The sequence below is a fragment of the Bombus fervidus genome, chromosome 1 (assembly GCF_041682495.2).
Source record: "Bombus fervidus isolate BK054 chromosome 1, iyBomFerv1, whole genome shotgun sequence".
Classification (NCBI taxonomy): domain Eukaryota; kingdom Metazoa; phylum Arthropoda; class Insecta; order Hymenoptera; family Apidae; genus Bombus; species Bombus fervidus.
In genome coordinates, this window is record NC_091517.1 from 5,729,730 (window position 1) to 5,747,096 (window position 17,367).

A 17,367-nucleotide genomic window follows, 5' to 3' on the forward strand; every position below is an offset into this window, starting at 1 on the left:
AAGCCAGAAAGCCGGGTCATCGAGCATTGACCTGGATATCCGGCTATTGTAAGCATAAATACTTACGTTTTTTCCAATGCCACGTAGCACGGTGACAAATTTTCCTAAAATCGTAGATAAAAGTACACAAAAGTTTAAATTAGACTTTTTGTTAAATCCAATTTTTAATATACAATTCTCTTAAAACTATGAGAATTAAAAATTAAGGACCATACAAAGCAAACTTTTTTAGCCAATCAATTCGCTACTATACGTCATCTACAAAAATATCAATCATCCTGTTCAAGAATTGCTTACGTGAATTACATTATTCTTAGAATTCAACTTGAAACACTGTTTCATAAATTACAACATAATATTATAAAATATTGCAACAAATTTTAAGAATATTCATAGAAAATTATTAATTTTTATTTGATTGAATATTGACAATTCAATAAGCGACATCTGAGTTCCTAAGATAAAGTAACGAAATTATAGTGAAAAATAAAAGATAAAGATTTTGAAGGTTTTTAAGATTTTAAAAGAGATTAATGAAATACTTAAAACAAATGAGTTTTAATTTATTTTTACTAGCGCCACTAATTATTTTAATGATTTTTATCATCATGGCAGAATGTTTATATGCAATGACCTTTAAATGAATTAATTAATATTATGATAAAGTTTCTTCGAGTGTGGCAATAATATGTATCACAAATTATAAGAATGAATTCAATAATTTCTGCGCAACCAAACGAAATTAAAAAAGCATTGTTTGTAAATTATGAAACCGCTGACAAGTGATAGGGGAGTAGGTCAAGGCGGAAATGCTCTCTGCGTCTTCGATGACTTGACGTAATTCCGTCTTTCGTTATTCAATTCGATTATGAGATGGAAAGAATGATATTAATAACGATACAAAAAGAATGCAAAATGAGAAATTCCTTTTGTTACGAATTTTTTTTAGTTATATTCTCTCTAATGGAAATGAATATTATATTACAGTAAATTAGAGAAATCTCTCTTCAACTATCTATGTATCAATGAATACATAGTGTAATCATTTTTACTGTATTCTCAAATATCTTCATATTATAAAATGCAATATCTTCATATTATAAAATATTGTCACAATATTTAAAATATCATAACTTTTTGAAAAATTTTATTTGGTGTTTTTCCAAAAATAATACTAAAAAATTTTTGCACCTAAAGCAAAATTATTTTCGTTACCTTACTTCGACACTACACATAGAAGATATTAATCAAATATAACATATTTTACATATGTCAAAAATTGTTGATTGTACATACACGTATGTAGCCTTATGTTTAGCGTAATTCGCATATCATTTCTGCAAAATAACAAGTAGCTGATTTTGCTTTATTCTGCATATTTCAAAGACCAGACGTAAAAATGGAAAGGTATAATAAATACAAACATATAATAATTGGATCAATTGGATATTGCTATTTTATTTCATCTCCTTAATTTATTTTCGATCGATTTTTGCTTCCATTGCTTATTTTCTACCGATGATCTTTTAAAATACGAATTAAAAGACAACGAGATACCGGAAACACGTTTCTGTATTTTTTTTTTCTGTTAAACACTTGAATTGCTACATATATATAGTATATAGTATGTACAAGACCATTAATTACAAGATTAATTACAAGACTATAATGATTTTATTTAAAAAACTTCAGGTACAAGCATTCGATATCAAAAGAATTATATTATTTAGGAAATGAATAGCATAAAACTGCGAAAACTTTCAAGATAAACAATGTTTTAGTTAAAAAGCCGCATAAATAAGAAATAATTCCACGTTCAATACAATGAAATTTAATAGTTGAGGGAAAAAATACAAGGTGCACGAACGAATGCAAATATTAATTCCAATAGAAACATGGCGCAGCCACTAATTAGCTTCGCGAATCTCTAAGTAGGGGTGACCGTAGAAAGGTCCGGTTATAAAAGAGATCGCGCGAAGTTGGAAAACCAGTTCGGTGATGGTTCATCGACAACAACGCATCGTTTAGGTAGTATAAGCATTTAGGTGGGTGACGATATTTTCTTCCCTCGTAGATTATGAAGACACAAGTGTATTATTGATATTCGACAACATTCTTCATCTTTGAACTTGAAAATACTGTGAAACTCGAGTGATCGTGCCCGATATGACAACGTGATTCGTTCTTTAAGTTATTTCATCAAGATTTACTTGGTGAAGAAATACGATTACAATCTGCTCCCTTTTATTTCCAGATAACATCAATTATGTCTACGGCCGGACCGGAAATAGTAGCCGGATCAATGGCAGCCGCCTCGGCCACCGGATTCTCGGCGACCACTGTATTCTTATCCCTTTTCATCCCTGCTGTCGTCCTATATCTCATTTATTTCCGCCTCTCTAGGCAACATATGCTCAAACTTGCCGAAAGTCTACCAGGTCCACCAGCTTTGCCTATCATAGGAAATGCCTTAGATTTACTTGGAAGTTCCGACAGTAAGTAAAAGAGAAATCTTAAATAGAGTAATAATAATATTAAATATAAAATAAAGTAATAATAGTTGACATAATTCATATTAACTTTCGAATTTATCTTATATAATTTGATACGAGAAATGAACCCGAACAACCCTCAACTTCGCGAAGAAAATAACGATTTTGTTTGTAAATTGCAGCCATCTTCCAGAATTTATTGGCAAAAGCCGCTGACTACAAAGATGTGGTTAGGCTGTGGATTGGTCCCAAATTAGTTGTTTTCTTGTTTGACCCACGCGACATTGAAATAATCCTATCCAGCAACGTGTACATCGACAAATCTGCCGAATATAGGTTCTTCTATCCATGGCTTGGAGACGGTCTTCTCATCTCAACTGGTAAGTTCTCATTTTAAAGTTCCTCTGTTTTTGTACCGTATAGCAATGGGTTCAATTAAAAGCATACGAATAGTATAGAATGAATACTTTCCTCATGGCAATAGGTTTCCGGTATTATTTAAATCAACGGTCTACGAATTGCAAAATTAAATCATAATTCATAATACGAATGTAAAGACAAAATATCTTAATCGATTGTTACAATTTCTTATTACGACAAGTAAATAGAAGCAATAAAACATGAAATATCATTATAAGTGTTTTCTGGTGATAGCGAAAGCAGCAACGACTTCGTAAGCCGGTGAAAGAAACGAGATGTAGTTTCACGAGCGAGTGCATTTATCGTAACTTTCCCGTTGTCTAGATAGCTTCCCCCCTCCCCCCCCCAATCTGTAAGTACCATTTATTCGTACACGTAACAGGGCTTGACACACGTGCACGTAACAACCTCGCGTGTAACCGTCTTAAACGACCAGCACGCATGCATTGACGTAAAACTTTCTTCGCACCCTTTACCGCTTCCTCCGAGCAGGAAAAACTTTTGAATTATAAGTAACTGAAAGTATAAAAAGAAGTCAGTATAATTAACTTCTGCAATTTCATTACTGGAATAACTAGGAAACGTGTAATTTCATATCTATTGTAGATCGTATTAACACATTCTTCTACCGTGCCTTTCTAAATTATTAAGCTAAATTATATATTCATGAGAATATACATAACACTAATAGGATACCATTATTTTTCATCATACGAATGCAGTTCATATATATTACAATCTGTCTGTGTAAGACAGATGGAAATAGGAAGAAAATTTGTCGTTATCGCTTCCAGTGGTTTAGTCTTTCTTTTTTGTATATCTAGATAATAACGTGCTGTATGTGTCTCGCAAAAATATTGCTATTTCATAAACAATTCGGTTTTCTTTGCGCCACGCTTTTTCTTAAAGAGATCGTGTATTCTCTTCGAAACGTTCCTTTGTTTAATCGATACAACTAAAAGTTCTTCCAAAACTTTTATGCACTGAGTTAAATGTAACAGATAACTGAGTTAAAAATGTAACTCCCATACAGGTCAGAAATGGCGTAGCCATCGTAAACTGATCGCCCCAACCTTCCACTTAAACGTGCTGAAGAGTTTCATCAACCTGTTCAACGCAAATGCTCGCGATGTTGTCGAAAGAATGCGCAAAGAAGGTAGCAAAGAATTTGACTGCCACAATTATATGTCCGAACTCACCGTTGAAATTCTTATGGAAACTGCCATGGGTGTCTCCAAGACTACTCAAGATCGCAGTGGATTCGAATACGCCATGGCAGTGATGAAGTATGTATACATTTTTCCGCCCCTCTTACGCAAACGTTTTCTTCCTCCGGAGAAAGTTCGCCGATATTCCAGAGTGCATGTCCTGTACGAGTTATAACCGGTATTGCATAACAACTGGAAAATAGATACATGTCTTTAACGAATGAAGCAGCGATATATTATGCATGTGTATTACAGGCGAAATTAAATAACGGGTAATTTATTCGTAGGATGTGCGACATCTTACATCTCCGTCACACCAAAGTATGGCTCAGACCTGATTGGCTGTTCAATCTAACAAAATACGGAAAGGATCAGATTAAGTTGTTGGAAATTATCCACGGATTAACCAAGAAAGTCATCTCGCGTAAGAAGGAAGATTACAAGAGCGGAAAGCGTAACATCATCGACACTAGCGCTCAGAAGAACGAAAAGGTAAGGATCAAATCGATCTATAATCGATATACAAAATGAATTGTCGATGCGATATTTTTGTAAATTTTAGGGTGACAACGCCACCGTCGTAGAGGGTGTTTCATTTGGTCAGTCGACCGGTCTTAAGGATGATTTAGATGTTGATGACGTTGGTGAGAAGAAGAGACAAGCTTTTCTCGATCTCTTGATCGAAGCTGGTCAAGAAGGCGTCATCCTTACCGATAAGGAAGTTAGAGAACAAGTCAACACCATTATGTTTGAGGTAGGATTCCAAACAAGACTGACATTCGATATATGTAAACACATAATATAATAATATAGCACGATGAAAGTCAATGAAACCGTATGTTTAAAAAAAGGGACACGATACAACTGCATCCGGAGCCAGCTTCTTCCTTGCATTGATGGGTTGTCACCCTGACATACAAGAGAAAGTTATTCAAGAACTCGACGAGATCTTTGGTGACAGTGACAGACCAGCCACCTTCCAAGATACTTTAGAGATGAAATACCTCGAACGTTGCCTATTGGAAACGCTTCGACTATACCCACCTGTACCAATTATTGCTCGGGAGATCAAAACAGATTTGAAATGCAGTTAGTATCATGATTTTCACATCTTACATGCTTTTTTTTCTACCAAAAGCAGTATTAACAAAAATGGAAATTTCAGTGAGTGGAAACTACACGATCCCAGCTGGCTGCACAGTTGTCATTGCTACCTACAAGCTACACCGACATCCAAGCATCTATCCTAACCCTGATGTCTTCAATCCTGACAACTTCCTACCAGAAAATACCGCAAAACGTCATTATTACGCGTTCGTGCCATTCTCGGCTGGTCCACGATCCTGTGTAGGAAGGAAATACGCAATGCTCAAACTGAAGATCATCCTGTCGACGATCCTCAGAAATTTCCGCATAAAATCTAACTCGAAGGAATCCGATTTCAGACTACAAGCTGATATTATCTTAAAGAGAGCAGACGGTTTCAATATCAAGCTCGAACCTAGGAAAGTAGTAGCGGCCACGGCATAAAAATGCAAGGACGATTTAACATAAGAATTTTTATTTCAAAGAAAAATTACAAATCGTGGTAGGTTATAGGCTTCCCGCACAATCACACAGCGGGTGACAAAATACTTAATCACACACGCGAATCGTTAAACGTCATACTTTTCGAGCATGCGTGGGAAACTATTCCCTCAGATTATATGCTTGTGTATAAATGTATGTATATTTCTGTTCATGTGTAATGTATGAATATATTTACTATTTACGTTGATATTTATCTTATGCAATAAATTATGCATCCATAGCGTTGCAAAATCCGATGTTATGTTTCATCTTTCCTCTGTTTCACCTTTCTGTTTACGTTTTACTCTTAAGAGCTTACGAAGAAACGTTTAAAATAATGACTGCAAAATACAGGCGAGGAAAAAGACACGATGTCGCAGAACTTTTAAAGAAGAATTGCACAGAATGGTCGAATGACTCGGATAGCAACATTAGCGGATACATTGACAATCCAAAGATAAAATTGAAAACTTTGCCCCAAGCTCAAGGAAAAGAAATAAATAAGGTTATTGATGATTTAAAAGCCGCTTTACCAAATATAACTCCCAAAGAAGTGAGAAGGTTCTTATTGTCATTATATATACATATAAAAATAAAAATAATACAAACGTATTTATAAAAATATTATTAACTACGAAATTATAAATAGGTTTTATATGCCGTATCATGAGGCGATACTTCTCGAGTTTAAAGAACAGGGATACCAACAGTCGTTTGATTATATGACAGAACTTCTAGATTTCGATGAAAAAATTTCAGAAAAAACGCCTGGCTCGTTATCATGGAAAAAACCATCTTTGAAAGATCAACAAGATTTTATAAACTATTTGACAAATGGATTTATTGCGTCTGAAAAGAGTAAGAGGAAAGGTACGAAAGAACATGATTCCACCGAATCTTACTACATATGCTAGTTTATTGATTAAGTAAATGAATAATTTACTTAGGTGACTACTTTGCACAAGCAACGACACTTTTAGATATGGCTCTGTTCTTTCAATCGAAAACGTGGGAATGGTGGTGGATAGCCGACCATCTCTATCAATTTGCCCTTTCAGTTGCGAAATTGATAGACGGTGATGATGCTAAAACAATCACATTGATACGTTATTTATACGGTCGATTTCTTTGTCACGAATGTTGGTATATAGATCTCGAACTCTTCGTACTTTAAAGTTCTGAAAACTAATGCCCTACGATCATACGCCTAATTAGTACAGAATCCAACAGAAGCTCTAGATCATCTAAACAAGGCGCGAAAGGACTCAGAAAATAAAACATGGAACGCATCAGCAAAACTGGAAATAAAGCAATATTGTATCTTCAAAGAATGCAACATTCTTTTGTATAAAACTCTATTGATTTTTGTTCGCACGGAACGTCTCCAAAATCCCCAGTCCGCTTTGAAGGCCTGCATTGAAGCTGCAGAAAGAGCAACCGATGGTAAAGTTCAGTTTACTTCCATTCAAGGATCATAAAGATAAGTAAAATTAGAAAAGTTTCAATGTAAAAATTGGTAGCTCAGTTTAAGTGATTTTGCTTACGAATAACCATTATAAAGGACCAAAATTTTGTTGATTTGGGTTGGAAAGAAAAGACATTCCATTATAGATGATTATCGGCAACCAAAATGGTTTTAATCATTTATAGAAGTTATTTATAACAGTTAAAAATTAACATTTTGTAAATTAATTAAAAATATATTTTTTATCTAAATTTCTTTAAGATTTAGTGATCAGAGGCTCCAATTTTTGTCAATAATTTCTTTCATATAAATTTTAAAGATAACTTATTTTTTATTTCTGCTTCTATCAAAGCACTTATTTCGCATTTACGAATGTAAAGTAAAATAAAGTACAATAAGACTAATTAAAATTAAAATGAAAATAAAAACAGCTGGAAACATTGAATATACAAATGAAGTGCTTTACGAGCTCGGGAAATGTTACATCGCTGTAAACGAAATTAAAAACGCGTTGCAAAGTTTTTCGAAGCTATTAGCTCTCGCCAAGAGAACTTCAGATATCGAGGGTGTTTGTAATGCGCACATGGAATTAGCTTTTGCGTACAAAGTAATTAAATCCCTTCTTTTCTTTCAATGTGTAATGTAATCTTTCTTAAGATGTAAATGATACTGGTCCTGCTCGCTCATATAGCATCTAAGCGACAGTGACTACACGGAAAAACATTTGCGGATGTGCCGAGAAAACGCTGAAAATTTCGGTCTCCTGGAAAAGCTCGCCGATGCACACTATTACACAGGCGAACACTATTTGAGTCAGGTAAAAAAATAAAATAAAAAAAAACAAAATGCTGTTCTACCTTATTTAAAAAATGTTGCGCTACAATAATTCTACAAAAAAAATAAGTTCATTCACAATAAAAAGATGCACAAAAATATATAAACATACAATTTACATAAATTATCCTAAGTGCTTTGACTTCTTCAAATAATAAAATTGTACAATACTTGCTTTGTACAGTACAAAAGACGAATCAAAATTTCTACTCCTGCAGGGAAAGTTACATTTATCTACCAAACATTTGGAAAACGCACTAAACCTATATAGTAGACTTGATTTGACTCGCGAAGCTGACCAAGCAAGATGTATTGCAGGAATTTCTAAAGGTTCTTTTACTTTTTAAAAAATATACAATTATATACTACATGAAGTTATTGTCATGCTCAGTTGTTCACTTCGATAAAAAGAAAACAACAATATAAAATGAAAATACGTGTGTGTTCTCGCACTCTCAATCACACCCAAGATCTTTTCTCAAGTATATAGAAATACATCTATCATTTGCTTTATTTTACATATTTTAACAATTTGTAAATATCTACATAATACAAGTTGTATCAGATGTTGAATATTTAATTAATACATAGATTAGATGTACATATAAGTTATCCTTTATGTGGTACAATAATAACTGAGTGCGATAAAAATTTTTAATGTATACGTAACGGTGGTATTAATTTTTTAAGGGCAAGAAAGAATCCAGAAATATATTAATTTGTTACTACGATGCGGTGAATATGATGAAAATGCAACGTTGAAACTTTGTCGATGGAAAAGTTACAGAGAGATCTTTTGGACTGAGGAGACCTTTGGTAACTAAAATTCAATATGAACCTTTTACTCAGTCATCACGTACTACTGTAATGTATATAACTCTTTTTGTTTTTAGATTTGTATACTTATGATTAATCAAAGATTTCTTAGACAATAATCAGAATTGAGACAAAAATGGGCACTTTTCATACTAACACTATCAGTGTGTGTTTCAATCTTTGTTAAAATCAGTTATGATATTTGCAAAACTTTCAAAAGATTCTCAGTTTTGATAATTGCACACATATATTATATACATGTTTTAGTGATGTCAATTAAATTTCTCATTAAATACACTAATTTCGTTACACTAATCCACTGACTATCGTGTTACGATGGCCATCGCTTCTTTTCTTAAATTTTATACATTTAACGAACGTTTACTTAAAATACTAAAACCTCCACGATCGTATTAATGAAATTCATTATCTTGTGGATAGTCTTTATTATTCAATAAAAGTCAAATTATATTGCGATTTTGTTCTTTTGGTATCTCACACTTGACTGAATATCGAATATATCACGCACATATGTAAACCTGTTCATAATTATTGTATCATAATGTAATTTTTTCACGAATGTTTCAGATACAATATCAGACTTAGAAATCCAGCATGAAAATTCGGACACGCTTTCATCGTCGTTGTCTTCTACACTTTACAACGTTCAAGCAACGTCGCCACTCTAAAACTCCATATGTAATAGTTATGATTAATAAAATTTATTACTACAAGTATTCCATTTTTTTTATTTCGTCTTATACTCATCTAACTTTATATTTAAATATTCTAACTTCCTGTTCCTCATTACAATGACGCGCAAATCATAAACAAGCGACTTGCTTATAGTTAAAAAAAAAAATTAAGACAAAAACAACGACGATGTACGGCGATCTTATAATGCAAGATTTTTAGAGAAGTTAATTCGTTTGACGAATGCGTCAATATGAATGATTAATTTATAATAGCAAGATTTAAAAAACTGTAGACTTCTAAAGTAATTTAAACAATTAAATAGGACAAATAAGAAATATCAAATTAAAAATATTATGGACTAAGAGGTCATTGTACTAATAAAATACTAATAACAAGTCTTGTGGTTACATTGCACACAAACGACTGTTCAATTCTTACTTGTTGCCATAGAAAAATTAGAAAATGTTAAGAAAGGTTTAATAGTATTAAATGGTTAGAAATTAACATTGAAATTGGCCAGGTTATACAGAAATCTACCAACTCTCAAAATAATAAAAGATTAGTTAAACACATCACAGATCCCATAATATCATAACCTTTATTTTGCAAAAAATATCCAACCCACAGAACGACTCTTACATTATATAATTATTAAAATTATCAAGCCATAGTTCTATTTTAAGCTTATAATTATTTTGCGGAAAACTTCCAAACTACATATTAATTATACTATTCACTATTAAATAAGCCATTAAAAAACATTATAAAAGAACAAGAAATAAAATATATCCAAAAGAAATAAAACTATTTCCATTTTTTAAATTAGACTTTTCAAACTATATTTTTCTCAATTTTAGACCATCGAGGATTGGTAGCATTCTGCACAACTTGGCCCAACTATCTCCAATTAATGTGCAACGGTAAATTATTTAGAACCTGCATACAACACGTTTCTTGCTTATCTTACTCAAAAAAAAAGAAAAAATAAAACAGAATGAAAAAAACATGGAGATTCCTGTAAATAAAACAGCTAATTACCAAATATAGTAATAATTAGAAATAAGATTTTTAAGAGTATATATATATAATATAATATAATCTTTTTTGTTGCACAAACAAAAATACAAAAGAGCATTAAATATCATATATATATATATACATATATATATGTGTGTGTGTATAGAAATCGCATGTTATTAGTCTATGACAACGGATAACGCTTCCACAACGAATTATATGACACAAAATTATAGGCATTTGTGTATCTGATATAATAAAATATTTTCAAGTGTTTCTATGTTAAAGTGAACTTGTATACAAAAGGCTACTAATCTCTGAAAAGTACAATACCATTATACACTTCATCTTTTAATTTGAAATACCAATGAAATAATTGTTCCATTTTATACCTTTCATGTAAATGAGAATTAATAATATGGTACATCTTCTAAGCAACAGAAGCGGAGGAAACTTGACCTTTTGACTGTGTAAAAACTATATTTAAGTTTTATAAAAAAAGTGATCTCATAAATATATATGTATATTTATACACTACTCCACATGTGCTTCATTTTCAGTTTTGGAATCATCAATTTTGAGAGATGGCATATCGACAATATTTTGTATTTCACGTGATATGTTTTCCAAAGTCTCCGTTTCGATGGAATCGGCGTCGATATTTATATCAATAACTTCTTGTCGTTTTAGAACTTTTGCACTTGCTAAATCAAGTACTTCTCGTAACACTTCTGCTGCTGCATTTGCAGAATCGCTCATTGAATCTTTTCGTTGTGGAGAATCTACATCCACGATTTCCATATCATTTCCATTGAAATTCTCCTTATCAGTCGTATCTTCTTCGAGTAATATAGTCCTCTCCAAAACTTCTGATTTTTTTGAATCAGAATTATCTACTTTTATTTGCACTTTATTTTCATTACAGGATATTCTTTTTTGTATCGATTTAGGCGATCTTTGTTCGGCAAGTATTGTTAAATCACCTTCATCATCGGCTACGTCCGTTCCATTGTTCGTTTCTTTATGTTTAATATCACTTTGTTCAATTTTCTTTGAAACATCAATATCATTTTCTTCCATAGTATCCTCTACACAATCTTCATTGAATTTCTTTAAACTTTCTTTATTAATCGTTTGCCCGTTGCATATCGCCTCTTTTTGTTCCTTTTCCTGTTTTCCTTTCTCATCATCTTTAATATCTAAATCTCTCTTTGCATCTTCTTCTCCTCCTCTTTCTTTAACTACTTTAACTTCTTCAACCACTTTAACTTCTTCAACTTCTTCAACCACTTTAACTTCTTCAACTTCTTCAACTTCTTCAACTATTTCAGTTTGTTTTTCCTCTACCTTACTTTTATCTTCCTCGTTTTCTTGTTTACCTTTTTCGTTTTCTCGTTTATCTTCCTCATTTTTTCGTTTATCTTCCTCGTTTTCTTGTTTATCTTCCACGTTTTCTTGTTTATCTTCCTCCATCTGTTTATATTTTTCTTTATTATTTTCTTGTTTGTCTTCAGAATCACTATGTGAAATTCCCATTATTTCTTCTGAATTCACACATATTTTAGATCCATGAATATTTTTATCAGTTTCATCATTATAATTACCCTCATTTTCCTTTTCATTTTCTTTATCCGTGTCTTCTTTAGTTTTAGTTTCATTTTGCAATGAACTTATGATATTTATTTCTGCAACTTCATCTTCTTGCAGATCTTCTATTTCTTTCTCAGTCTTATGTGTCTGGTCATCGTCAGATTCTTTCATGACAAGTTTTACATCAACAGCATCTTCTACTGCTTCCTTTTTAGGCGAATTAATATTACTTCCTGTATTACAATTCATGTCTGCACGATTACTTGTGTTAAAATTTCTTTCACTTTCCATCAATTCTTCTTCATCATCTTCTACCGTAATTTTTATAGTCTCAGACAAATCTTCTACCTGATCATCTACTGCTTCACTTGGATCTGATGTTTCTTTCATCCAAGTTTCATTACTTAATTTCTGTAATTTTAATTGTGGTTGTTTATAGTGTGTCAATTTGTGTGTCAATCCTATAAATTTATTTTCATAACTAGCTCCACATTCATCGCATACGTATGTTTGAGTCTTAAATATATCATCTTTATCATCAGATTTTGGGGACTGCAATTCTTGGGAATTTGTAACTGTAGGAAGTTTCGCGAGCTTTTTAGTATTCTTTCTGTTTGTTTTTCGTACATTCTTTTCAAAGTTTTCCTGATCGTTATCGTCATCACATATTTCTATAGTAACAGATGAAGTACTTGTAAAGCTCAATCGCTTTCTCTTTGATAATACAACATCCTCACTTGACGACGATTCGTCACTCACGTCTACATTACGATTTCTTCTTATAGGAATACCACTTAAAATAGTCTTTAATCTTTTACGATTATACTTATTGTCAATATCTGCATCCGATAAGGATGAGCCAGTTGCTCGTTTATGTCTTGTTAAACGGCGGCCGCTATTTTTTGCAATTTTTGGAATAGAAGAATCTGAATCAGAACTTTGATTAATATTATGCTTACCATCCTTCTGTGTAACTTGCTTTGCCTGTTGTGCAATCAAACTGGACTGCTTTGAGTCAGTTTTACTTATTTCTTTTACATCAGGCTTATGTTTTTTATTAGGTACATCTTCACTACTTGAGTCCTTATCTGCAGTTCTTAGATTTTTACTAGAACGCTTTTGACTTTGCTTTTCTATATCATTTCTTATATCACTAACTGGCTTATTGAATTTATTTTCATTTGTCAAATTAGTGTTCATTACAACATATGTCTTATTGCCTTCGTCATCCTCATCAATCCTATAGAGCTTCTCCTTCCTTATTTTATAATCTTTTAATACATCTTTTAAAAAAACTGTACAAAGTTTGATTTGTTTGTCATTTGATACTTCTTTTTCAGGTTTACTTTTACAAATATCCATATTTTTCCAACAACATTTACATACAATTTCTCCTGTTTTATGAATCTTGAATGTATCATCATTAGTTTTAATAGAATTATGACATTTACTACAAACTTGCGACTTTGTTTGCTCGTTTAATTTGTTATTTCGAGATCGTGTGCGAGTCATTTCGTCAGAATCACTCTCTGATTCCAGAAATGCGTTTAAATTTATTCTATTAGGTTCAGTGCTGGTAGTTTTGCGATTTACAATGGTTGTTTTTATCTGTAACATAAATATATTATATTGGTTTAATATAATATATAATGATTTAATATAATATACGACTAAATATTACCTTAGGGAAAGTTAAGTAATTTATTTTTTTATCAGCTGTATCTTCCAATTTAATTGTAGTTTCTTCACATATGTTCCTTAAATCTATCAATACATCTATCACATATCGGCAAGATAAACATATGAATTTATACTCTCCATAAACCTTTCCACTATTCTAAGAAATATAAAAATCATATGTAAATTACATATTAAATTACATACTATATAAAATACAATATACAATAAAAATATAAACATATAATACAAACATAGAATATTTATAAAAGTAATCAATAAACCACCACATTAAGTAGTTTCTACCTTTGTATTAAGGAGTTCCTGTATTTTATGAAATGGATTATGCTGCAAGTTCTTCTCTTTACTAATATCAAAGATAAATTCGTTTTTTGCTGGTTCACGACATAGACTACAACACTGTCTGCGAACATTTATTTTTTGTTTTGTAGCACGTTTATATTTTTCTACAAAAGAGCTGCATTGATTTAATTCATATGCACATTTGTGACAAATTTTGGTTGGCAATTGATCTGCTTTTAGTACCTATGTAAATAATCAATAATTAATATGACTGAAAATACAAAAAAGTAAAATGCATATTAAAGATCAATAAATATAAAAGAAATGTTACAAGGAAATAAAAAGAATAACATAATACATTTCATATATTTATATTGTGATATTTAAATATACATAGTTACATTTAACTTTGTGATAACTTATGTTTACCCTTTTATATTATAAAACAAAACTCACTTTCCAAATGCACAGTTTATATTTTATATAAATGTATCGAAGATTATATTTTATAGAAAAATTACAGCAAATTCAATAAATCATCAATAATAGCACATACTATAACGAATTAAAAACTTAAAACATAACTTAAATATCTTATGGAAGATATAGAAGTTCTTAAATCATCGCAGAGTATGAAATTATGATCATGCAGAGTAATGGAATCAAACATCGGCTTTCAAATTCTCCACAAAATAATATTAATCTTGTATTATTAAAGTTTGTTTATGCAAAATTAATCCAACAACTTTGTATAACCTCTAATATAAAGTCTGCAGATTAATGACTAAATAAAACATTTATTCCTACTGTTTACAATAAACCATTCACTATTAATAATAATAGATCTGTTCATTGTATTTATATATAATTGTAAGGAAATGGATTTAAGCAAACCCTTTGTTCAAATATTTATGTTTCTTAATGTGCACAAATATCGACGCACGCTCAGACCTACTGTAGCAAACTTAATTGAATTCGAATATCTCACTAGCAAATTAGTGATTTCAAGTAAGAATATTTCTCTTTAGAAAACTACCTTAATAAGTGAGCAAATTTCGAGTTGGTCATAATACATTTGTTTGTTGTCCGCTGTAACATCCAAGAAAACACCTTCATCAGTCGCACAGAGAAAACAGTACTGGCTTGACATACTGATACATAGAACTCAAAGAACAAAAACCGATAGTTTAAATAATAAAGTAATCAAATACTCAGACATCAATTCGAAAATAACATTAAATTTTAGTTATATAGTAAGTAACAAAATTCATTGAAACGTAGTACATTGGCGGTAATAGTACTTCACTAAGATGGCGTACAACGTACGCTATGTCGACCTATCGAAACATATATGTGTGCAACATTTTGACCGTTAAATTTGAAACCTTAAACATCAATTACTTTTTAATTACTGTCGTTGTGTAATAAAATAATATTATTATTTAATAATTAAGGTGTCCTAATAAGTAAATAATAATTGCTTTTTCTCTAGACTTTCCTTTATTAAAGTAATTTTAGGTTTTAAACATTCATAACGCTTTTATTTCATCAAGAATGTGCGACTTAAATATTTTGGTCAATTTAGGTACAAGTATATCTTTCAAAAACATGTATCTATCAAACAACATTGATACTTCCACATCTTCGATCTTTTAGTGTTCACGTTGAGACCATTTTTGCAGTGACGAAAGTGAAAATAAATCAAATATAGATCGATTCTGTGCGTGAAATTGTTCGATACGAACTTTTATGTTATCTAATATTGACCTGAGAAATAGAAAAAAATATTATTTATAAATATTCCTTATTGAATAATAATTAAACAATCTTATTCGTTATTTATAAAAATAACATTTTGCTAAAATTAATTGGAGGGTTAATTACCTGAAGGATTCTGCCATGTCTTCAGAAAACTTGAATAAATCTTGCATGTAAGTATTTGTTAAATCCGTAAAACTTTTTTTAACAATAGCATTCATTTGATCATTTCCTTGTTTTATTTTCTCCAATTTCGGTTGTTCAGTCGGATCTTTAATGCCGGTCATTGTACTTAATTGCTAAACAGGAAAGAATTGTATAAAAACGTATTCCCTATAAGATAACACGTGCCATAGTATAGACGAGATGGAATATCCCCCTCTTAAAATTACGCAATGCCTTGTAACGGTAAGTTTCAGTTTGACCAATTCAAAGAACACGCGCGAAACAGTATACATGAATACACGTGGGTGGCATGACGTAAGTGTCAGACATATTGAGTATTTACAATGGCCTCAGTACGACATACACATGTTATATTTTTAAAAAATGTTCAAGAACGATTATGTTTGTATATAAATTCAATCCTCATATGCACTATGTAACATAAATAAATTACAAATAACTTTGAAAAGCTTTGTTATGGAAGACTAGATACACATATGTATTTATAATAAATCATTAAATGAGAATATTGCTTCAACTGAAAATTCATTTAATAAATATTTTCCCTTCATTAAATTGACTTTAAACGCACAATTAGAATTTTTCTAATATAAAACTATCAAGTAAGAGGACCACTGCGATTCTACCTTCATATAGAATATTTATTTAAATACGCACACGATACGCAATGCACACAATAGCTGATGGTCGGTCGGTTCTATTTTGCACGATCTGGACCATTGGACTGGAATTATCACCGATTTAACCAACGTAGACGTCACTGTGAGAGCCGACAACGAACGCAGAACAACGTCCTTTGCCCTGCTTCGTGCGGTACTATAATTTCTAAATTTAGTAATTGCTCGTCTACGAATTATTGTTTTCGTCGATCAGGGTAGTTCAACATTAGGACTACTGATCGAACTCAGGGTTAACGGTTTCTGCGCGTTCGCGGGTTTATCTACCGACGCGCGCAGTTCACGCGGGTAAAATTTTTAAGTTTAAGTAAAAATAGCATGTACATCGAATATTATAAACTTATTTCGAAAGGAATAAACAATCGAATTATAAATCTTGCTTTCAGTCAGACACTCGACTCATAAATAACAATTTGCATTATCTGTTTTTTCTTTGGCTGGGTATTATTAGCATTCGCAGCTATATCACGAAGCACAGCTTCTACTGCTTCTTCCCATTCTTGATCTTTCGAATCTTCTCGATTAAAAGATGTTGACCATTTTAAGCGCGGCATTGATATCACTGTCAAAACTTTTCTAAAATTAATAATAATATAAAAACATTCAAAGATTATTATTATAAACAATATAATTCATCGTGATTACCTAAGATCTGAATG

At 31.5% G+C, this 17,367-nt stretch overlaps 3 protein-coding genes across 3 annotated transcripts; 2 read left to right on the top strand and 1 right to left on the bottom strand.

Moving 5' to 3' along the window:
* The first annotated feature begins 1,898 nt into the window (after positions 1–1,898).
* Cyp4g15 (Cytochrome P450 4g15) lies at positions 1,899–5,946 on the top strand. The gene is made up of 8 exons (XM_072016609.1): positions 1,899–2,045; positions 2,255–2,495; positions 2,675–2,872; positions 3,946–4,198; positions 4,408–4,612; positions 4,683–4,874; positions 4,972–5,209; positions 5,286–5,946. Exons 2-8 carry the CDS (start codon positions 2,267–2,269, stop codon positions 5,648–5,650), a joined length of 1,680 nt encoding a protein of 559 aa, XP_071872710.1. The 5' UTR covers positions 1,899–2,045; positions 2,255–2,266; the 3' UTR covers positions 5,651–5,946.
* Positions 5,946–9,541, top strand: LOC139996040 (uncharacterized). The gene is made up of 9 exons (XM_072020111.1): positions 5,946–6,250; positions 6,339–6,559; positions 6,637–6,828; positions 6,905–7,132; positions 7,586–7,761; positions 7,846–7,971; positions 8,207–8,318; positions 8,679–8,804; positions 9,393–9,541. The coding sequence occupies exons 1-9, from the start codon at positions 5,946–5,948 to the stop codon at positions 9,491–9,493; spliced, it is 1,587 nt and encodes a 528-aa protein (XP_071876212.1). The 3' UTR covers positions 9,494–9,541.
* A 1,471-nt stretch (positions 9,542–11,012) lies between these two features.
* On the bottom strand, positions 11,013–17,097 carry LOC139993583 (uncharacterized). Its single transcript, XM_072015499.1, has 7 exons — positions 16,689–17,097; positions 15,972–16,144; positions 15,124–15,854; positions 14,091–14,330; positions 13,789–13,944; positions 11,808–13,715; positions 11,013–11,726 (listed from the first exon to the last, which is right to left on the bottom strand). The coding sequence occupies exons 3-7, from the start codon at positions 15,235–15,237 to the stop codon at positions 11,052–11,054; spliced, it is 3,093 nt and encodes a 1,030-aa protein (XP_071871600.1). The 5' UTR covers positions 15,238–15,854; positions 15,972–16,144; positions 16,689–17,097; the 3' UTR covers positions 11,013–11,051.
* Positions 17,098–17,367: the final 270 nt, after the last annotated feature.